Here is a 22,427-nt window from a genome sequence, read left to right as displayed (position 1 = left end):
GTCACCAGCCCTCATATATGGGATCCGAACCGGGGCCCTCTGGCGTCCCAAGTCAGTTCTTAACCATTGCGCCATTCGGCCGGCCCTACATTTTATTTTTTAGAGAGACTGAAAGTCAGAGAGGTTCAGAAGTGGGCTGGGGCCACCCAGCTGGAATAGCCAAGCTGGGATTTGAACGTGACCTTCTCTGGCCTGGAAGCCCAAGCTGGCATAATTGTCAATCATCTTCTCTCCATTCCCTCAAGGAAGAATGAAACCCAGTGCTTGGCTTGAGAGGACCCCCAGGTTTAAGGAGATGAGCCCCCAAAAAGTCTTGATGCTCATATCAGAAAGCCATCTATTTACTAATCTGTATCTCTATCTCTGAGAGAACGTGGTTACGGTTGGGTTTAATGCCCCAGTGGCGGAGAAAGAAGCACAGGCAATCCCCTATAGCATGTGTTTTATTAGTCCTGAGAAGGAATTTTATTTAATATCTACAGGTGAGATTTATGGAGTCAATTTTGCTTCTCCTTGTGTAAAATGCTCTAGAGCAGCGGTTCTCAACCTTTCACAGGGGTCGCCTAAGACCATCGGAAAACACATATTTTCGATGGTCTTAGGAACCGAGACACCGCTCCTCTATCCATCTTCAGGGCCACATGCAGATGCACCCACATACGAGTACCCGGCAACCCCTGTGAAAGGGTCATTCGACCCCCAAAGGGGTCGCAACCCACAGGTTGAGAACCGCTGCTCTAGAGGGTGGTAGTGCTCATCACACTGCAGAAGCTGAAAAGTAAATACACCCCAGGAAAGTCTTCCTCCTGGAGAAAGGGCGCTGTCTTCAGAGGCGAGAACGGCCAGCCTGGAATTAAGAGTGAGCTCTGGGCACCAGAAGGACCGACCTCACAAGTAGAGGCCAGGGACCCTGATCTTGCCAAGTCCTAGGACCAGAGTCACTCTCTTGGGAATCTCTGGAGGGTCAAGTTGGTGAGCTTCATGTTGTAGGAGAAGGGAGCAAAAGGCATGGTCTGGGAGGAGCTCCGTGAGGGCAACTACATGCAGAACATGTTGGGAAAGTATTTATAACCAGGATTGTAGGTCCTTAGGTTTCTCTTCAAGCAGTAGGCAAGCTTCCGGTCACAGGTGCAGAGCTGCACCTGGCAGGAGGACCCGGGCTCTGCAAACAGGACGCCAAATGCAGAATGAGGAAGGGAAGATACATTCTACTGACACTGACCCCCAGGCTGCTTCCATCACGACCTGCTTCCAGGCTGAGCAGTCTCCCAGCCGGCTTCCTGCTCTGGGGAAGCTCTCAGTCTGATGAGGGAGGCGCAGCGTCTACACTGGGGGAGTGTATAATCTGATAGAAGAGGCACAGCTGCTGCCCAGGGTGAGGATTCAGCCCAGCAGACACAGCCGCTGCCCTCAGGGAGTGCCCAGTCTGATGGTGGAGACAGGCCCTGCTCTGGAGGAACTCCAGTTCCCATAGAGGAGACTCCACACCCAGACTCAGCTTTCAGTTCAGATGCACGTGACCTTGCATCCCAACTCCAGCTGTGTATACTGGCAAACCTCTGAGTTTCGGTTTCCTCATCTGTAAAATGGGGAAGACTAAACCTACCCAGAGGGTATTTTTTTGGAGGAAGCAAAAGGAAGTATGCACAGCATTTGTCACCTAGTGAACACTGATGCTGAGATGTTCCGGCCCTTCCTCTGGAGGTCGGATGCAGCTGCCATATTCCTGCCCCTCCGGCCCCTAGCTCTTTGCCCCAGGATATAGGCTGGCTGACCTCTAGGGGCAGCTGAACTCAGAGCCAGCTGAAACCCAGGCTCTCCCAGTGGCCTGAATGGGAAGCTGCAGTCTTACCACAGATGACCAGGCCCCGTGAGAATCTGTATATGTATGGCTGTGTCCGGATACGGCAGCCTTTCTCCTCCAGCCGCCCATAGCAGTGGTCATGCACAAAACAGCACCTGTCAATGCAAGACACTTAGATCCCGAGTGGAAGGGGCACGTCACCTAAGCAGAGGCCACATTGGTGGGTGTGGTCTGGCAGAGAAAGAATCTAATAAAATGGCTGAGTGCTTCCCTGCTCTCCCTCTAGGGCTGCCTGCCACTGGCTAGCAGTTCGCTGACCTTTCTCCTCTTGGGCTCAAGGTGAGACTACATTTCCCAGCCTCCCTTGCAGGGGTGTGTGGTCACACGACTAGATTCCAATCACCGGGGGAGTGGGCAGGAGGGATGTACACCACTTCCAGACCTACCCAGAAAAACCTCACACGTTATCCTCCACTTTCTTTCTCAATCTCCCAGCTGGATGAATAGAATCTAGCCAAGGACTCTGAGGCCATAGGGGATGGTAGAGCCACAAGATGGAAGGAACATGGGTCCCAGGATCAACATGTTTGATTGAACTGTTATATGAGCAAAAAAAAAGTAAACGTGCAGTATATTAGGGGTGGCAGATGGCATTTAATTTTTTTTTTCTGATAAACAGAAAACTTGTGAAGGTTGTACATAGTGTTCCCATTTACCCCACACCCACTTTCCCCATTATTAATGTCTTATATTATTAATATGATAACATGTTACAAGTAACAAACCAATATTGATTGATATATTGTTATCTAAATAATTTTTAACTAATTAACTAAATAATAATATATCATGATTGATTCATTCATTGTAGAAAGTGCATAGCTTATTCAGATTTCCTTAGTTTTTACCTAGTGTCCTCTTTCTAGTCCAGGGTTCCATCCAGGACACCCCATTACACTGAATCGTCATATCTTTTTAGGCTTTTCTTGGCTGTGGCAGCTTCTTGTTTTTGATGACCTTGACAATTTTGAGAAGTACTGGTCAAGTATTTTAAAGGGTGACCTACTATTGGGATTTCCCTGATGTTTTTTTCATGATAAGACTGGAGTTATGTGTTTATTTTTTTGGTCAAATTGTTCCAGCTTTGGCCAGTGGGCCTGCACTCTTTGACTTATCCCTATCAATGTGGGTTCTTTTTTGTTTCGTTTTGTATTGTTTTGTTTTGTTTGAGCACGTCCTTACTTTTCGGCATTTTAAGAAGCTCCAGGCTCATCTCGTATATTTCCTGCCCTAGTCCTAGCATCAGCCAATTTCCTCAAGAAGACTTGGTTTCTTTTACTGGGGAATGGTATTAGAAACCAGATCTGGGCACTAGCTGTTGTTCATTGCCACTGGGGTGTTGTTTCTTTGAGGTCCTCTCAGCTGACAGAGCAAAATATACATGTCTATATTAACCGGTGTACACACACATATATGTATACACATTTCTATATGTAACCATCTGCATCTATATTCAGCTAAACAGGAGTTCATGCTGAAGTTTCCAACTCTAATCCATCACCACATAGATCATTCTCTCTTCTTGCTTGTCTGTGAATTCCCACTCCAGCCGCGAGAAACTTGGCTCCCACCACCTGCCACCCATTCTCTCAATAGTCCCATTCCATCACGCGTGTCTAGCAGTATCAGAATTGTTAACCCAGCAGGTTGCATTTTTCCAAAGAACAATCTCTCCCCATCTCACATGTTCTGGAACTTGACACTTCCCAATCAAGGTGTGGAAACTAGGTCCCCTCCTTCTGAAAGCCATTGTGATTGCCTCAACCAACAGTGTGCTGGAAGGACCACCATGAAATTTCTGAGGCTAGATCGCAAAAATGCCATACTCTTTGGTCTTGCGGTCTCGTGACACTCACGCTTGGAACCCAAGAGTCATCGTGCTTAGAGGACATGCAAACAACCTTGGAGAGGGCTGAGTGAGAGGAACTGAGGCGCCCAGCCCTCAGCCTCACCTGAGCTCCCAGCCAGCAGACAGCGACAGCTTGCCAGCCACTGGAGTGAGCCTTCTGGGTAATGAACCCTCCAGCCTCAGTCAAGCTGCCCGTGCTGAAGCCGGTGGAGCAGAGACAAGCCATCCCACCAAGCCCTGCCCAAGTGGCAGATTCTTAGCAAAATAAACGGTCCTTGTTGCTTGAGGTCACTACATTTTGGGACGATACGTTATGTGACAGTGGATCATCTGATACATTATGCCGCTGAGATTTGGGGAGTTACTAGGTGTATCTTGGGCAAATCAATTAACCTCTCTGGGACTTTTCTTATGTGTAAAACGGTGTTTTAATTCTCATCTGCCAGAATTGACATGGAATTAAATGAGATAATGTGGGTGCAGAGCTTGGAGTGTAAAGGGCAGTTGTGATAATCAACTCACCAATCTGTACCATCCTTGGGGGTCCCTTGACCGCCCCAACCACAATAACAGCCGTAGAAGCTATAGTCCGTCAAGGCGTTCTTTCCCGTCACCTTCTCAATCATTGACTTCAGGTCGAGCAAGCTTCCTGGCACAGCAGGCACACCTGAAAGGCAGCCCACGTCCCCAGATGAGACCCAGGCTTAGCTTCTGCAGGCCCGATTTCCCAGCATGCTCCTGCCCTTTCTCCCACCCTGGGGCTTGGAGAGACCCAGGTGTCTCCTTTTCATCCTCCCCCTTCATGGGAAAGGGACAAGGAAGGTAAGGGCAAGCACAATAGCAACGTGGTTAAAAGTTTGGACTTGGAGCCTAAATTCAAATCCTGACTCTGCCACTAATTCATAGCATGATGTTCAAGAGGTCACTTATCTCTCAGAGCCTCGGTTTCCTCATCTGGAAGTGGGGGCCTAAAAGCAATGCCTGCCTCTTGGAGTTGTCATGAGGGAGGGTTAAACTAAGATAAAGGATGTAAATTATGAGCACAGTGGCAGACATATAGTAAGTGACCAAGAAACATTAGGTATAGTTAAGATGGTGTCTGTATGAAGCAGGCAGAACGGCTCTTCCTAGCTTTCCTTACAAAGCACCCTCTTCCCCCCTCCCCCCACCCTCCAACTAACACCACGGACCTTTAGACCTTTAGAGGTCACGGGAGCCAGCTCCCTCACCTTACAGATTGGGAAACTGAGGCTTGGAGGGGAAAGGCGCCTTGTCCAGGGCTTCACAGTGAGCGGGGCCTTCTCCCTGCACCGGGCTTCCCGCTCCTCCAGGGACCTCACAAGGCACCAAAGAGCAGGTTAGCCTGTCAGGAGCCTAAAGTTGGGGTCCCTAGACCCCCATGCTGTGCAGTTACCTCCAGCTGGAAGGTGGCAGCAGGTGGGATGTGCAGAAAACTTGGACAGGCCTGAGCAGAGAGTGACCCAGGAATCACGGAATGGGACATTTATATAAGGGGCTTGTTTTTCATTTTTTGCTTTGGCTTTATTCTATTTTGTTTTACATCAAACAAAAAAATCTGTCTCCTGTGTATAGCCCACACGTCCTTTCCATAGCACGACCTCTACACGTCACCTCCTAGAATCCTGCCACAGCCCTGCCAGATGGCTAAATATTCTCCTATGTCACCGATGAGGAAACAGAGGCTGGGAGAGGCGAAGGCTCTTGGTGATGTCAACACAGTAAGTGCAGAGCCCAGATTCAAACTTAAGCCTCCTTTCCACTACCCTACTGGTCCTAGGGGGTAGAAGGTCACAAGTTCAAAGGTTGTGGGGCCAGCACTTACTACAAGCCAGGAACCAAGCCAGTGTGAGGAGGCCCTTCATCTCTGGGGTTCTGGAAAAGAAAACACATCCCATCACATCCCTATCAGAAGATGCCCCCATGGCGCGCCCCTGGCTTCTCACAAGGCTCCATCCTCTCATGTTGGGCAATAAACGGGCAACCCCAGCAGGAAAAGATGAGGTCAAACAAAGAGTTGATTCCAGGGGTCCCTGGGGAAAGAGAGGCATTCGAAGGGCATTGTCCCTAATAGAGACGAGAGAGAGCTGTCCCGCCACAAACGCCCCTGACACAATTGCCCCTTCTGCAGAAAATGGCTCAAAGTAACCAGAGAAATAGGCAGGATTCTTAAATGGTACAACCGAGGGGCAGGAATTGACACAGACTGGATGTGGCCCTTGATAAAAGGACAAAAGGAGAGAGGGGTGCAGGGTTGGGAGGGCAGGAGGGAAACTGATGGTTTTAATTCTCGTATTCCTTTTATCTTAGGGTGCAGAAGGCCTGTTCAAGGATGTCTTCTCTGCTGCTGTTTTGAGGGCAAAAGCCGGTGGAGTCACGCCCCTCTCCCAGCACTCAGGGCAGCCTGGCCTTGAGTAGGTGCTCAGGAAGGAACCATGAGTATATACTTTGTGATGTGGCTTTCAGGGCCTCATTATGGCTTGTGTGGGTTCCAAGGGCTTTTGCTTTCAAAAGTCCCTTCCTCAAAAAAAAAAAATGATTTTCAAATTATATTTTACAACGGCATTGGTATAAAAACAAATACAACCCAGGCTGGATTCATTCTTATAGATTCATTATTATTACATTCATTTTTCTTCTCCAATTTTAAAAGAATTTAAAATGGAAACATTTCCTTGGGCCCAGGCACTATGCCTACAGTAAGGCAACCCTGGGCGTTCCTGACAGCTCTGAAGGGTAGATAGCATTGTTCCCATTTTGCCAGTGAAGAAATGGAGGCTCAGAGAGCTCAAGGCACTTGCCAGAAGTCACACAGCTATTAAGAAGTGGAGGCAGGGCTCAAACCCAGGCCTCGTGTGTCCCTCAGTGTACCACACAGCCTCCCTCTCCAGAGGGATAAGCCCTCCTTTGAGCCATGGAGTTCACGGGGAGGGATTAGCTTCCCTCCCCGTGAATTGCTGGCCTAGAGCTCAAAAAAATCACACGCAGAGGCACAGGGAATTCCATGTGTCTTGGGCCAGTGCCTGATTCTAACTTGGCCTCTCAGAAGGTCCTTTACTGGCAGCTGCCTGCTTCCCTACCCTCTCTGGATCCCCAAATCCTTGTTCACCCACGGCTGCTCAGATGGCCTCTAGTCTGCCAGGATGTCCCCTTCGGCGACCTGCTGTCTCCAATCCCTGAGTTCAGTGGACATTTCTGACCGTGCTGTGCCCTGAGTCCCTGGCCCCTCCCAAGATCTGGCTCCAAACACACCTCCTCAGACTTGCCGGGGCTCCTGGCTACTTGGGATGGGCTCTCCATGCCATCCCTTGTCCAGCAGCTCCTCTCAATGTTCCAAGAACATTCCTGAGGGTTCTGTTCACCCAGGCTCTCCACTCTGAGGGCTCTAAGTAGCCAAGGAAAATGGTCCGAGGCCCTAACCTTCCACACGAATCTTTCTCAGCTGCTTCCTGGCTGTGACAAGAGGGAGACACAGATACCAATACGGGGCGCCTGCGATGTGCCAGGCACTGCCCACGATCGCGTTAAACCTACCAATGACCCTGGCAGGTGGGCATTGTTAAACCTGCTGGCACCATGTCTGTGCCTCCAGCAGTCATTTATTGAAGGAGAGAATAGCAGCTGTTGACCTTACAGATGAGGAAACTGAGGCACAGGAAGTGGACGAGCGTTGCCCAAGGATTTAGCCCAGGACTGGGACTCCACTGTCTCTGAGCAGCCCCTGTGTCTGAGCCAAGTTGCTCCTTTTCTATATCTTATGATGCTTTGACATCCTGGGGGCCGCGCTGAGCTGGGAAAAAACAGCCCCTCCCAGGACCAGCTAGTTCCTAGAGACCGCAAAAGACTCCCCTGGGAGTGTGTCTTTCATATGCAAACCAACCAATCCTACCCGCCCACGCCCAATCGCCTTCCCTATCTAATTCTCCAGCTCCCAGCCGACATTTCCCCTGCAGACCACTAGCTGCTGCCCCCATAGCCCGGAGTCTGCTGAAATGATTCCAGTTAACCAGTCCTACACTATTTACCCTGACCTGCCTTGCCTTTCCCGGCGGGAAAACCCAGCAGAGGCTCTGAGCCACGGTTTCCACTCGTTTCTTCTGCCTCCTGGTCGGTGGGTGCTTCCCCGAAGCCCTGCCTGGTGCGGTGTACTCCCTTCTCTTGGAAACTGAAACTATTTTTTAAATGGCCCGTCTCCTGATCTGTTGGCTTCATCACACCTGAATAAGACCAACATTCCGGTGCATTTTAGAACACCTTGGGACATGGGCTGGGGAAGCCCCTGCAAAGGGGTCTGAAAGAGAACAAAAGAAGTTTCACAGAGGAGGTGGCAGAGGTATTGAAACAGCTGCCCGGGGGGCAGGGAAGACGGGCAGGCCCCCAGGAGAAGGATGTGGGATTGGCTATTTTTATCCAGCAACCACAGAGGGGGATGAATGCGGCTGGAGCAGTGGCTGCGGTAATGAGAGGTGGAGAGAGTGGCGACAGCCTGACAGAAGCATAAAAATGTGGGGTCTGGGGAGTGGTTGGGTCACTGGAGGGACAGGTCCTGCAAGTCCACATGCAGCAGCCCCCTGTGCCCCTAGGACCCCCACCCCCCACGCCTGCCCAGTTCATGTCTCCCAGCTGGAAAGTATCAACAGCACCAAGTCCCACTGTACAGAAGGCAGGATGGAGGCCTCCCCGCAACCTGTGGGAGAAGCAGTGGAGGGGCCAGGGGTCTCCTCTCACAGCCCCTCTCTGTGCCCTGCTCCCCCTTGGGTAAGGCTGCCCCCAGAATGGGATTCCTCACCAGCGAGACCTTGTCTCCGTCGTCGTCAGGTCTGGAGAAGTGGCAGGGGCTGGGCCCGCCTGGTTTTAAGGGCCTCCCTGCCTGCCTCCCACACCCCTGCCAGCTTTCTGGTAACTGTATTGGAAGCCCTATTCCTCCCTCCAAGACCCCAGGGTTTTTTTTCCCCTCTGTGTTCAGAAGCAGCTATTTCCTGAAGCACATCACGGGAGGTTGGGGAGCTTTTAGGAGGATTAATTGAGTGCCACCCACCACCCAGGGTTCTCCACCAGGGACTGAAAACCTGGAATCCCCCTCCTGGGCACAGCCTCCCTCCAGCCCACGCTCCTGCTCGAATTTCATTCTGTCTCAGCGAGGGACAGGCAGGGCACCCCCTCCAGACTCTGCCCCTGCTCCCTTCCTGTTGTTCCCAACCTGCCAATACCAGCTCTCTGTCCTGCTCCCAGCCTGAGACCATTTAGGAGCCTGTGAAAGCCCCACTCTGGAGTCACTTTAAAATGTTGTCGCCAAGCCCTGCTGTCACCTCCTTTTTTGCACGGACTTGCTACCGAATTCCTGTGTTTCTTCCCTCTGGGAAGGAGAAACCACGGGCCTTGCCGTTAGAGAGTTGCAAGTTGGAGTCCCCCCACTCTGTAGCTGTAATAGCTGTGTGACCCCAGGCAAGTCACCACACTTCTCTGTCCTTGTGACATGAGAATAGTGACTCCCCGCCTCCCCAGAAGCTCAGGGCAGAGCATTCACTTTATATAATTATAATAAGGCCAGGTCAGGAGGCGTGCGGCTCTAGAGGCTCTAGACCAGCGGTTCTCAACCTTCCTAACGCCGCGACCCCTTAATACAGTTCCTCATGTTGTGGTGACCCCCAACCATAAAATTCTTTTCGTTGCTACTCTATAACTGTCATTTTGCTACTGTTATGAATGATAATGTAAGTATCCTTTTGTTTTCCGATGGTCTTAGGCGACCCATGTGAAAGGGTCATTCGACCCCCAAAGGGGTCGCGACCCACAGGTTGAGAACCGCTGCTCTAGACCCTCCTCAAGTCCTGGGTTCACATCCTGGCTTCCCCACCACAAGCTATGTCACCTCCGAGTTAATTATAGTTCACCTATCTCAGAGAGTTGTTGTTTAGGATTAAATGATTTAATACATTTCTAACAGAGCAGTGGCAAAATAATGCTAACAAATAAAATAGTGATCTAGCGTGTTCTTACAAGGACACAGGTAGCTGTTCTTACTCTCCACTTTCCACTTCTGTTCATCCCCACCTCCCCACAGACCCCCCCCCCCCAACACACACATTTCTGAGAAGACACAGGTGCGCCCACCCGCCTCTCTCCCCTCTTGGCAGCACCTGAGAAAGCTGCTCCTTCAGCTCTTCATGAGCCCTTCTCTTCCTTGGGTCTCACCACTAGGCACCCCGTGGAGCCCTGTGAATTCAATTTAATACAAGAAGTACTGACTGAGTGTCTGCTACATGCCAGGCAGTGCTGGCGGCCCGCTGTGAAAAGGCCCCCACAAGCTTCCCGTCTGGTTGGGGGAAGCCAACAGGAAAGGCATCAAGTCAATAAATATACATGCCCGGGGCCCGTAACTGCTGAGGGAAACACTCCCCTGTGTTTCCAAGTTTCATTTCTCCTTCTCCACCAGCTCCTCCTCCTGTCTGCGGGCATGCACAAGGCTCGCCTTCCTAAACCAAAGGAAGCCAATAAAAGGGAAAACCTCTGCTGACCTCTCTCCAGCTTTCGTTTTCCTCTAAAAGCCAAATTTCTGGACAGAGAAGCCTCCACTTGCTCATGGTCCACTGCCTTCTAATCCTTGGCTGCCTGGCTTCTGCTGTGTCCCTGAGCCGGTTCTCAGGGGTCCCCCAAGCCTGGTGTTGCCCATGTTTAGGCTTTACCTCCTCAATCACCCTGTCACCATTTCTTCCTTCTTGAAACTCTCTCCCTCTGGCCTATGAGAAGTCTCACTGTCATCTGCCCTCCTGCTGCTCATCCCCCACCTCTTTCAGGCCCCCAAATGCAGATGTTTTCAAGGGACCTGCCCTCAGGAATCTGCCCCTTCCTTCCCCTCCCCCCATCCTTCACTTCTCCTAGGGCAAGCTTAACGGAATTCAAGGATTTGGGTCTTATTTCCATGCACATTCCCAGAGCTAGCCCCGTCGAGCTGTGTCTAGTACTAGCTCTGACTCCACAATAACACTGAGCAAACCAATGATTGAATATATGAATGAGGAGAAAGCACCGTGTCAGGTCAAAGCGCCTGAGCTTCACGTCAGACAGAACTGGATTCAAATCCGGATATCACCTCTGAACACCTGTGTCACCTGGCCTCTTCAGGTCTCAGTTTTATCATCTGTAAGTCAGGACAATAATAGAGCCTGCTTCATTTCATAATTGTGATAATTCAATGAGATGAGGTAGGCAGAAGAACTCAACACAATGCCTGGCCCTACCAGGTACTTGGTGAATCATAATGATTATAAATATTATAATATTGCTGTTATGTCTTTCCACTAAACCGAGAGCTCCATGAGGGGAGACACTGTGTCTGCTTCATTTCTGTACCCCCAGCATTTGGCACATAGTAGGTGCTCAGTTAGATTTGCTGAGTGAATGCATGACCCCTCCAGCTCTAGCTTCATACTCATCCCAATGCCCCAGCGCACACTTCAAATATAATTTGAATTATTATCAAATTTAAATATTAGGCAGGTATTTGAATATCAGGCAGGTCTTCAAATTTTAATGTAATAATATTATATTAATTTAATATTATAATTAAAATTCAAATACCTGCCTGAGATTCTAATTCAGAGTCTTGCAGAAACCCCAGAACTAAATTCCCTGTCTCCCCCATAATCCAGCCTCTCCCAGCTCCCCCCTCTCTGGTAATGGGTCCAGCTATTCACATATCATCAATTAAAACACCCCAACCACTCCCACCCCCAATAGAATGGAAGCTTCTTGAGGGCAGGATTCTTCTCTGATTCATTTTTGACCCTCAACATCTAGAACAACTTTGGACCCAGGAAAAGTCTTCCAGAAATGCCTGTGGAATGAATGAAACATCCCATAAACATGTCTGCTCTCTGGCACTTGCTGTGTCTATCTTGTGTAGGCTCATTCCAGGGCTGAAGCCCCACTGAGGGCAGCCAGAGACACCTGGACCCTCTGTGGCTCAGAGTCAAACTGCTGAAACACCTCAGGACTCATCAAATGGTTTGATATCCCTGCCCCACTCACCTTTTCCCCTCCCCATCACCCAGGAGGCTGGCACATGAACAGGAGGCTCACTGGCAGAAAGCCTGCATTGAGTTCTCCTCCAGGAAGTTTTCTTTGATTCCTCCCTCCTTCCACAGGAAGCTTTCCTGTCTCTGGAATGTTACAGAATTTATCACACATACTGTCTACTCTGGCATTTCCTGGTAGAGGGGATTACAAGGCTGATGGCTCAGGAAGGAGTGAGAAAGGGTCAGTGCTCAGCGAGCATACACTGCCACAGCACAAGGCAAGTTTGACATTCGTGATCTTTAATCCTCACAAACTCGTGTGAGCATTGTGATCCCATTCTGTAAGAAAGGAAACTGAGGGGCAGGTGTTAGGTAGCTTAGCCAAGGTGTTAGTCCACTTAGCCAAGTGGACCCAGAATCTTAAGCCTGAACTATCTATCACCCAAGTTCACGACCTTTCCATTACAGAAAAAGGTGGAGACCCAATAAAGACAAAAGAAGAGAGTGAGATTTTCACAGGACACCTGACCAAAGTGTCACATGATTTCTTTATACGAAATGGAGAAGCGAAAACTGAGTAGCAGTTATTGCTCATAATTCCCAATAATTAATTGGGAATTGCTTGATGAATCAAACTGAATCTTTGGTTATAAACTTTCAGCCCAGGGCTACATGCAGCCCTAGGAAATGTATTGCTTGTCCTCTTATCCTACACACGTCTCAAAAAAAAAAAAAGGAATCAGTTGCTAATATGTAGACATTAGGAGATGTCAGATAGAAATCCAAATTGTTGGCTTCATTTATTTTTTGTTCATTGACCCTTTTTCCCAGTTTTATGGAGATATAATTAACATACAGCACTGTATATGTTTAAGGTATACAGCGTAATGACTTGACTTACATATATTATGAGATGATTACCACAATAAATTTAGTTAACATCCATCATCTCATATACAAGAAAAGAAAAATGTGATTTTCCCTTTGATGAAAACATTTAGGCTCTACTCTCTTAGCAATTGCTTTCAAATAGAGCACGCAACTATATTTCTAACTATAAATCCGGCAGTCCTAGCTCTGGATTCCTACATGGCAACAACTGGCCAGAACTGAGAGCAGCCGCACACATAGACTGAACATGTGATTAACTTTGCCCTGGTCTTCACCATTGTCTTAAGCCCAAACTGCCTCACTGTTGCTCTCTTCCTGGAGGGCTTTCTAGTGGCCTGCCATAGAACCCGGTCTTGAGTCCTATCCTCTCAGTGTTCATCAGGAATGGGACAGTGAGTACCTGAGCACAGAGGTCATCTCTTATGCGAACCTGTGTGTCAAGTGCTGAGCTCAGGGTCTGGGATAGAGTGGTTGTTCAGTAAATACAGTGTAAGCACATCAGGGCACCCATCCCAGGAGAGAGGCCACTGAGGGCTTCCTGGAAGAGGCAGCACCTGTACTGAATCTTTAAGAGAATTGGAGAAATTGGAGCTTTTGTGCCCTGTTGGCGGGAATGTAAAAGGGTATGGCCGCCGGGAAAACAATATGGCGGCTCCTCAAAACCTTAAAAGTAGTATTAGCATATGACTCAGCATTTCCACATCTGGGTATGTGCCCAAAAGAATAGAAAGGAGAGTCTCAAAGAGATATTTGTACACCCATGTTGACAGCAGAATTATTCACAATAGCTAAAGCATGGAAGTAACCCAAGTGTCCATCAATAGGTGAATGGATAAGCAAAATATGCACACACATAAATGTAATATTACTTAGCCTTAAAAAGGAAGGAAATTCTGCAATATACTACAACATGGTTGAAACTTGAGAACACTGCTGTAAATGAAATAAGCTAGTCGCAAAGACAAATACTATATGACTCTACTTACATGAGATGTTTAGAGTTGTCAAAATCATAGAGACAGAAAGTAGAATGGTGGTTACCAGGGGTTGAAGGGAAGGGGAAATGGAAAGTTATTATTTAATAGGTATAGAGTTTCAGTTTTACAAGATGAAGAGTATTGGAGATGGGTGGCGGTGATGGTTGGACAACATTATAAGTATAGTTACAAACACTGAACAGTGCACTGAAAATGGTTAAGATGACACATTTTATTTTTTTAGCTGAGCCATCCTGCCACCTGTTGGCAGCTCAGCTCGGGCCGGGACTCAAACCGCTGTTGCTCAGAGCTCACATTCTTGAGCAAGCTCTTAACCAACTGAGCCACCCGGCCAGCCCAAGATGATACATTTCAGGTTATGTGTTTTTTATCACAATTTTTAAAATTGTATAAAAAAAAGGAAAATTGGAGTTCACAGGACAAGAATGTGAGGAAGGGTATTCCAGGTGGAAGAAGTTTATGCAAGACTCTTTATGCAAGACTCGTAGGCAGGCATTATAATGGCCTATTCAGGGAACTATAACGTGATGAGGTAACGAGGGGCGTTAGGCAGCAGTACTCTAGTAAATATTTGATAACTGGCTCTCCAGGGGGGAAAAAGCCCTGACTTTTAACACATGCTAATTTCTGTATAGTGTAAATATTTCCACCATGGGCAATTTCACTCCACTAACATAATGTCACTGAGTGCAGAGTAGTTGGGCAAGAATGTGCAGAGCACCCCCCACCCCCACCCTGACTGAGGCAGGATGCATGGGAATTAAGAGCCCAGGATCTGGGACCACCACCACTTATTAGCTGTGTGACCTTGGACAAGTTTTTTTTAACTGCTCTGTGCTTCAGTTTACCAACCTGAACAATGGGTTTAATCATTTTACCTGCCCCGTCCCTATGTTCTGAGTTGATACATGGCAGGCGTCTAGAATTGTGTTGGCACACAGTAAGGGCTCAATAAACATTTGCTATTTTTTACTAAGAAGGTGGGAAATGCCCATACTTCACTTCTTAGGAAAGGGAACTTTATGTGTTTAGTAGAAATTAGCAATGGTGAGAAGGACTAGCTGAAGAGATGCAACTGAATAAGTCACAAACAACCTTGGGTGTCAGGCCAAGGAGCTCAGACATGTCTCTGATTCATCCTGGTGGCCCAGAATGACCTCAACCAATAGCAAGATGATGTGAGTTCAGTAAGAAGAGACTGAATACCGTATTTTGCCGTGTATAATGCACACTTTTTGCCCAAATTTGTAAGGGAAAAATAAGGGTGAGCATTATATGCGAGTGGTACTAATTCCGTATTTGTGTAAATGTTTTTAATTCTTTTATTTATGACTTCAAAGTGTAACTCTAGAAATGCAAAATAATACCCTGGAATGGGATCATAGGTTTTGTTGAACTTAAGATGAACTTGCAACGACAAAGAGCTCTTGGCCTTCTAGGATGTGTAAACATTTTAAATTTGTTACCGGTACATAAAATTTCTTATACCTTGTATCTGTTCCTGTGCTCTGTAATTATTCGTTAGGTAAAATTTCTCGTACCATACTATGTCAAAAACTAAACACTAAAAATCCCTTTATTATAATACAGAAAACAAGTACCTAAATGTAAACAGATAGAAATTTGAATTAAAAAATTAAAACGAAACTTTTTTTTCCCCTGAAAGTTTGGGCCAAAGATGTGAGTGCGCATTACACACGGGAACGCATGATACGTGGCAAAATATGGGAGTTCCTACCCTAAGGTCACCCAAACTGAAATGCACAGGAAGACAGCCTGACAATCATATGTGTGATACCCAAGCCTGGAACCAGTCTGATCACAGCAGCAGTGGCCGTCTTGCCAGTGATGGCAGCAGTGAAGGGCCCAAAATTAGGGCTCCTAGAAGACCTTATCTGGAGGGATGTGCCTGGTTCTGAGCCCTCACTCTAAGAAGGTTTCAGGAAAATTGAGGGGTGTCTGGGTCATAGAATGCTTATCAGATGGAGGAAATGGGGTCTGACTGGTGTTTAGAAGGTGGATGGGGGCATCCAGCCTCTTTCTCCAAATTTCTGAAGGGCTGTCAGGGTAAAAGTCATCATAGTTGTCCATGGGACTCCAGAGCCAGCACCAGGCCCACGCCCTCTAAGCAGTCAGATTTTGGCTTGAGCCTAGGAAGCGTTTTCTAGCAACCCAAGTGTCCTGGGGAGAGTAAGCTGTCGTGGAGAGATGAGCTTCCTGTCCCTGGAGGCACTTTTTATTGACCACATTTTAGGACCAGAAATGGAGTGTGGGAGGTGGAGACTGAGGAAGTAGGTGGGTACACGGCCCTGCTTGACTTCTCAGGAAAAGGAGCTTTCCGCAAGTGTTGAGAAACCTGTGTCGAAAGCACATGGAGTCAGCTATGTCAGCAATGAAGCAGTGGGTCCAGTCTGTACGAGTGTTTAACAAATTACATTTAACCAAGATCACAAAAAGAAAAACCGAAACACCAGGAGCCCTTCAGTTGACAGTCTATGGCATGGAGAGAACTGTCAAATATTCTGTGCTCCCTGCCTTCTGGGGCCCCAGCCCCCCAGCCGTGATTCACAGGGGGCCATGTTCAAGGATGTTGTAATGAGCGACATCAATTGAGCAGGATGGGGACTGGATGAGTTCCAGGGCACCCACCAGGCATGACATTCAGCGACAGTGTGTACTGTCATACTCACCTATTCTTGAACACTCCAAGCTTTTCTACTGTGGGCTTTGGCACTTGCCGCTACCGTTGCCTAGAACACTAACACTTAGCATTAGTATCAGCTCCAGGTCACATCTTAAATGCCACCTCTTCCAGGAGGCCTCCCTGGACCCTGGGACAGCTCCTCCTCCTCCAGTTAATCTCACACCACTCTGGTTTTGTTTTCCTTCACAGCACTTACCATCACCGTTAACTCTCATTAATTTATTTCTATACCAGTTTATGACTTATGTCACCTATCCGGTCCACTAGAGGGCAGGAAACGTGTCAACCTTTGTCCATTATATTATCAGTAGCCAGCACAGAGCCCGATACATGTTTGGTAGTTGATACTTGTTTTGGGAGTAAAAGAATGATTGGATGGGTGGACCAATAAGTCGAGAGGGGGCGGCAGCCCTGCTGAGTGTAAGCCATTTTATATGACAGCTTGCTCTGAAGATACACACAGCTAGTCCTGTCTTGGTCTCCCCCAGTTTGCTACTGTTTAATAATAACAAGCTCAAATTCAACTTTCACCAAAACTTTTGCTCACAATGCAAACCCAAACACCTACTTGATCGCAAGTCCCTGTTTTGTTTTATCTTTGAAAAACCAAAGAAACTGTTCACACTCAAGAAACATACCCTGACTAGCCTTTCTTTCTGCCTTTGCTTCTTTCTGTTGTTCCCTCCACCTGGAATGTTCTTTGCTCTCTTTTTAACCTGATAAAAGCCTACTTGTTTTTCTACGCTGTAATGTCGCCTCTTATTTTTGGAGGAGAGAGGAACCATGGAACAGGCAATTGTTCTGAAGGGCAAGATCCAGGTTGGCGCCCAAGATTCTAGGCTCATGGTCCCAGCACTCACGATTCCAGGCCATTCCACTTGTCTCCAATCCCAGTCCAACCCGGCAAACATTTCCCAAGTCATTTCCATGAGCAGAGCTCCAGTGCGGCGCTCAGGAAACGAATGCAAAGCTACGTCCATTAGCTGCTGCACTCAAGAGTTTATAATCTTGTCTGTGAGAATGGGGGGGGGGGTGAAAATAAATAAAGGAAACCTCATTGAAAGTGGAGTCGGGAAGCGCTGAACAGGTCACACCTCATACAGGCACCACTCATTGCAGCCTGTGTAACCAACAGGAAGAAGAAAGACAAGAATTATTTTGACAAGGGAGGACATTAATCCCATGGGGCATTTCACCTTCTGCCTTAATAAAAGGAAGGAAGACCCCCTCCCCGGACCAGTAACAACATGCTAACCACAGCTTGCCCCCAATGAGAAGCCGCCACAACCTCCAACTCTTGTTCTTCTCCAGGGAACTTTCGTTCAAAACAGCCCTCCTTAATTTCCTCCTAAAATGGAATGAAAACAAACACCTCTCCTTTGCTCTCTGGACATGCCTTTGGTTTTGGCATAGCTTGCTTTTTCCGAATTGCAATTCTCAGCTATTCCCAAGTAAACACATTTTACTCGTAAAATAACTGGATATTTTATTTTTAAGGTCAACAGGGGAAATCACAATAGGCCTTTAGAGGGCCTGTGATACCAAAAATAATATTTGAACGCCTTCCTTGGGCCTAAGAGGAGGTGCGACTTCTTTCTCGATGCCTTCCCTGATGCCTGCCAGGCCAAGTTCATGGCATCTTCCTCCGTTTCTGGGTTCATCTTCCTCACCTCTATGACAGCACATACCATGTGCTGCCAAAGTCATGGGTAACCTGATTCCCACACAGTTACATGGCCCCTCATGATCTGGCCCCACTGCCACCCTCTCCAGCCTCGCCTTATATACCACCATGCGCCCTAGTGCATTCCTGGAACATGCCTGATGCAAGCCCTTGCAGTTTCCCAAACACACCAACCTCTCTCTCTCTCTCTCTCTCTCTCTCTCTCTCTCTCTCTCTCTCTCCTCTCCCTCTTTCAATCTCACTCCTTGTCTCCCCTCTGTCCCTTTTCAGGACTTTTTCCCTTGACTTTTTCCTCTTATTCAACTTCTACTCATCTGTCTAGACTTAACATGCTTATCATTCAATAATGACTTAGCAAGCACCTACTATGTGCCAGGCTCTGTTCTGGGGAAACAGCAATGAACAAAACAGATGAGAACTCCATCCTCATGGTCCCCATGGACCTTGTGTTCTGGTGGAAAGAGACAGAAATAGACCAGGAAACAAATAAAAGACACAGTGTGGCAGGTGGTGATAAATGCTATGGAGAAAAATAAAGCAGGACAGAGTGATGGGAGTGTGTGTGTGTGTGTGTGTGTGTGTGTGTTGACAGTGGGAGTGGTCAGTTTCAATTTTTTTGTTTTTAGCTGAGCCATCCTGCCACCTGTTGGCAGCTTAACGGCAGCTCAGCTCGGGCTGGACTCGAACTGCCGTTGCTCAGAGCTCAAACCTTTGAGCGAGCTCTTAACCAACTGAGCCACTCAGCCGGCCCTGGGAGTGGTCAATTTAAACTGAGTGACCAGGAAAGCTCTCACTGTGGGGGTGACGTTTGAGCGAAGCTATGAAGGAGGTGAGGGAGCAGGCTATGGGAACGTCCTGAAGAAGAGTGATCCGGGCCGATGGAAGGCAGAGGAGCACGTGCAAAGGCCTGAAGCAGGAACATGGCTGCGAGTTGGAGAATCATCAAGGAGACCAGGTCTGCCTTTGCCAGAAAGCCCTCTGAATCTACTACCCCCCCCCCCGAAACAGGAGGGGTTCCCCTTCTCTGTGATCTGCCTCATCGTAACATCAATCCTATGGTACTGCAGTATCTACCCCACCAGACTGAGCGACTTGGGGACAGGGACTGTGTCTTTTATTTTATCATCTCCAGTGCCCAGTGTGGGGCTTACTATACATTTACTGACTGCCTCACAGAATCAATGAATGAACAAATTAGGCGATGACTCCATCTCTACCCCTGGCAGCACCTGGTACACTGTATGGCACAGGTTGGGTTTTCGAAAAAACGTTTGTTGAATGACTAATGGAAATAGCTCATGCTTACTGAGCACAGATACCATGCTAAGTTGCTTACGTGCTTATCCCATTTTATGCTGAGGTAGGCCTTGCTCTCATATGCAGTTTGCAGATTAGGACACCGAGGCTCAAAGGAAAAGAAACGGCTCACCCATGTCACACAGCTGTCAAGTGCCCAAGCTCTGAGTTGAACCCAATCAGTTTGATTCCTGAGGCCACATATACTTAGCCAGAAGCCTTTCTGCCTTCCAGAGGGAAATCTAGGGGTGAATGGAGAGGAGGGCTAGGAAGGATGGACAGACAGAGGAAGGCAGGAGAGAGGTCTCCCTGAAAGGACTGGGGATGGCGTTTTCCTCATTCGTGTGTTTCTTTCCACGTGTAACAAAGTGTGTGCACTCAGTGGATGCTCAGAAAACGTTATAGAATGTTAAATAGATACTGACTATTCCTAGTCGCAAAGACGCATATTTTCCTGTGGTTTGAGTTAAAAAGCAATTCCGCCAAGGCCTCAGGTGAACATAAACATAAGTTCTAGCTCTAACCCTCCGCATAATCCTGCCCAGCTCTGCCCCTAATTTTATAGGAGATCTCCCGGGTGGCCTCCACCTTCCCTTCAGGTGTGGGCTTGCCTCCTTAAGAACAACGCAGCTCACAAGGTTTAACGCCTTATGGACAAAGGACCCCAGCAGCCTGAGGGATCTCCTCTGACAGGGTCTGTGCCTTGCCCACCCCTCCCGGGGACCCCTGTTTGCCCTCCAGGCCCCACCTTCTCCATTCTTTCCTGCTCCAGCTGGCTCGTCCTCCCTGGTATATGCAGCCCCCATGCCCGTGACTGACCTCTTTGGCCTGGCATCAGCTCCTGCTCCTGTGGCCTGCTCCCGGGAGTAGCCTCATCAGGCAGAGCCCGGAGCCCCTGGCCCTGCTGACTCCCAGCCTCCAATCCCCACATTGGGGTCCACAGGCTGCAGATCCCAACAGGCTCTTGGGCTGCAGAATATGAAAGCCGTGAATGGGAGCGAGCGGTGAAGACAGGCCTGGAGGTGATGAGACGAAACTTCCGCCTGGACCCAGCCAGGCGTTCCTCTGCCCAGTCCCCAGCTGCCTTCACAAACGCAGGAAGTCCAGCAAAACCGCAGAGACTGGGGCTGGCTCTCCTGCCAAAGGGGCCTGGGCAGTCACCCAGAAAATTCCCGTGGAGGGTGGATTTGAGTCCTGAATTATACAGGTCACAGCCTTATCCGGCCTCATGAAGCCCTTGCTAATCCCCACAGCCTGGAGTAATCACCGTCACCCTGGACTTGAGCGCAGACCTTTCTTAAGGATCTGACAGCCTGCTAAATAACTTGACTCTCTGAGTCCCTGGGGTCCTCAGTCTTGGCTGAGGCAAGAGCATGAACACAGACCCTGGGCATGGGATGCCCAGGAAAAGAGGTGGGGAGAAAGGTGGTCAGAGTGGGGGTTATTGGAGCCGCCGAGGAAACACATATACTCCTGGAAGTGAGTTCTGAGAGTGGGGACCAGTGGCCAGAACGTTGGTGGTATCATTCACGCAAAAATAATTTCCTGAGTATCTACTGTGTACCAGCCGCCAGGTATGGAGATGAATAAGGAGAGGGGCTACGGCGCTCCTTGCTTGCAGTTTAATGGTGGAGACAGCACATGAATGAGCGTGCCGCCAAAACCATTGCAAAAGTGCAGGAGTGGATAAGCCTGGAGCAGCCGCGTGGAGAGGGACCCCCGCCAGCCAGGGCAGGCTGGGGAATAATGATATCAGCAGCTGCAGCAATAATAGTGGTGGGATTATTATGGGTGCTTCCTGTGTACCAGGCACTCTGCTAAGCACAACACATGATTCATCCCATTTAATACAGACATTAACTCTACAGGAAAAAGTGCCCTTCAGACAATGGGGTCCAGGGAGCTGGCCAAGGTCACACAGCTACCTAGAGATTCCCACGAGCTTCAAAGGACTGTTTCTCCAGATGGACAGCTCCTAGTTTGACGGGTCTAATCCTTAATACACTACAGATAGCAGATCTTTCCTTTTTTCCTCATGACCAGAGGGAAGAAAAAAATCATTAAAAATAATCCAGGAATGTGTAAAGTTAAAAGTGAAACTTCCCCATATCCACCCAAGATAACCACTGTTCAGAATAATATTTTTTAATTTTCTTTTTGTTTTTGTCTATATTGGCTTTTGCTTTTATTTCAGTTTGTGGGGGTTTTTTTGTGTGTTTTTTTTTAAGAATTAAAGCCTTATGGAGTAAGTTGAAATTCTTCCTTGCCCCCTCTCCCACCTTATTTTCATCCTTTCTTCTCTGCTCCTTTCTTCTCTGCCCACAGGTAACCACTTCACTCCATCCATGTGGAGACCTATAGATCTGATTTATTCTAAGTTATATATTGAAAAGGGCAATGTTGAATAGTAGAGTATACACATTTTCCCCAAAAATTTTATTTTGAAAAATTAAAAATCTACAGAAAAGTTGCAAGATTCCTGCTATTAACACTCATAACCCCTTCAATTCACCAAGTGTTAACGTTTTGCTACAATTACTTCACTTCACTCTCTCACACACACAGTAGAGAGTAAGTTGCAGACACACCATCCTAAATCATTTAGCATCTGTCATCTAAGGACAGGGCTTTATCTTACATAAAACCCAACACAATCATGACACTCAAGAAATTCAACATTGATGCAATAATACTATTGTCTCGTAGCTATTTAAAATGTCCAATATCCCTGCCGTGAGTCACCGGCGACGGCGTAAGCTGTAGCCCCTGTGGCAGTGGGTTGCCATGGGCTACCGTGTGTAGCCAGCAGCTGGCGTGAGCGGCCAGCAGCCGCAGTGAGTGGACGTCCAGAAGCTGGCGACTGATCTGCCTCACCCGGGAAGAGCGCAATGATGGTGCCATCTTGGGCCAGTGAAGCAACGTCCTCCACAACTAGACTGAAGAACAAAACGACAGCAACTTGTCTGTTCCCCTTCCCCCAATTCCCCAGCACTGTTCCCTTCCCCCCCCAATACCCCAATAAAAAATAAATAAAAATAAAAAAAATAAAATCTTAAAAAAAAATGTCCAATATCCAATTTCCCTTTATTGCCCCAATTGTGTCCT

At 48.1% G+C, this 22,427-nt stretch overlaps 1 protein-coding gene across 10 annotated transcripts in view; it reads right to left on the bottom strand.

Moving 5' to 3' along the window:
- Positions 1-432: 432 nt before the first annotated feature.
- The window catches only part of PLA2G5 (phospholipase A2 group V), a 45,065-nt gene continuing 23,070 nt past the window's right edge, over positions 433-22,427 (bottom strand). The window contains exons 1-7 of one of the 10 annotated variants that reach the window (XM_019666730.1): positions 20,142-20,525; positions 9,872-9,947; positions 8,942-9,087; positions 5,557-5,606; positions 4,236-4,380; positions 1,853-1,959; positions 433-1,162 (exon numbers count right to left, since the gene is read on the bottom strand). In XM_019666730.1, the coding sequence (XP_019522275.1) occupies positions 1,038-1,162; positions 1,853-1,959; positions 4,236-4,380; positions 5,557-5,596 (417 nt within the window). In that variant the 5' untranslated portion in view covers positions 5,597-5,606; positions 8,942-9,087; positions 9,872-9,947; positions 20,142-20,525 and the 3' untranslated portion in view covers positions 433-1,037. Of the gene's footprint in view, positions 1,163-1,852; positions 1,960-4,235; positions 4,381-5,556; positions 5,607-7,762; positions 8,265-8,520; positions 8,548-8,941; positions 9,088-9,871; positions 10,470-17,395; positions 17,435-20,141; positions 20,526-22,427 lie in introns of those variants that run through there. The other 9 variants (XM_019666731.1, XM_019666733.1, XM_019666729.1 and 6 more) reach the window with 9 other exon arrangements.

This window comes from Hipposideros armiger, unplaced genomic scaffold (genome assembly GCF_001890085.2).
Source record: "Hipposideros armiger isolate ML-2016 unplaced genomic scaffold, ASM189008v1 scaffold_477, whole genome shotgun sequence".
NCBI classification, from domain to species: domain Eukaryota; kingdom Metazoa; phylum Chordata; class Mammalia; order Chiroptera; family Hipposideridae; genus Hipposideros; species Hipposideros armiger.
Note: the sequence above shows the minus strand (reverse complement) of the source record. Positions and strands in the feature narration are given on the sequence as shown.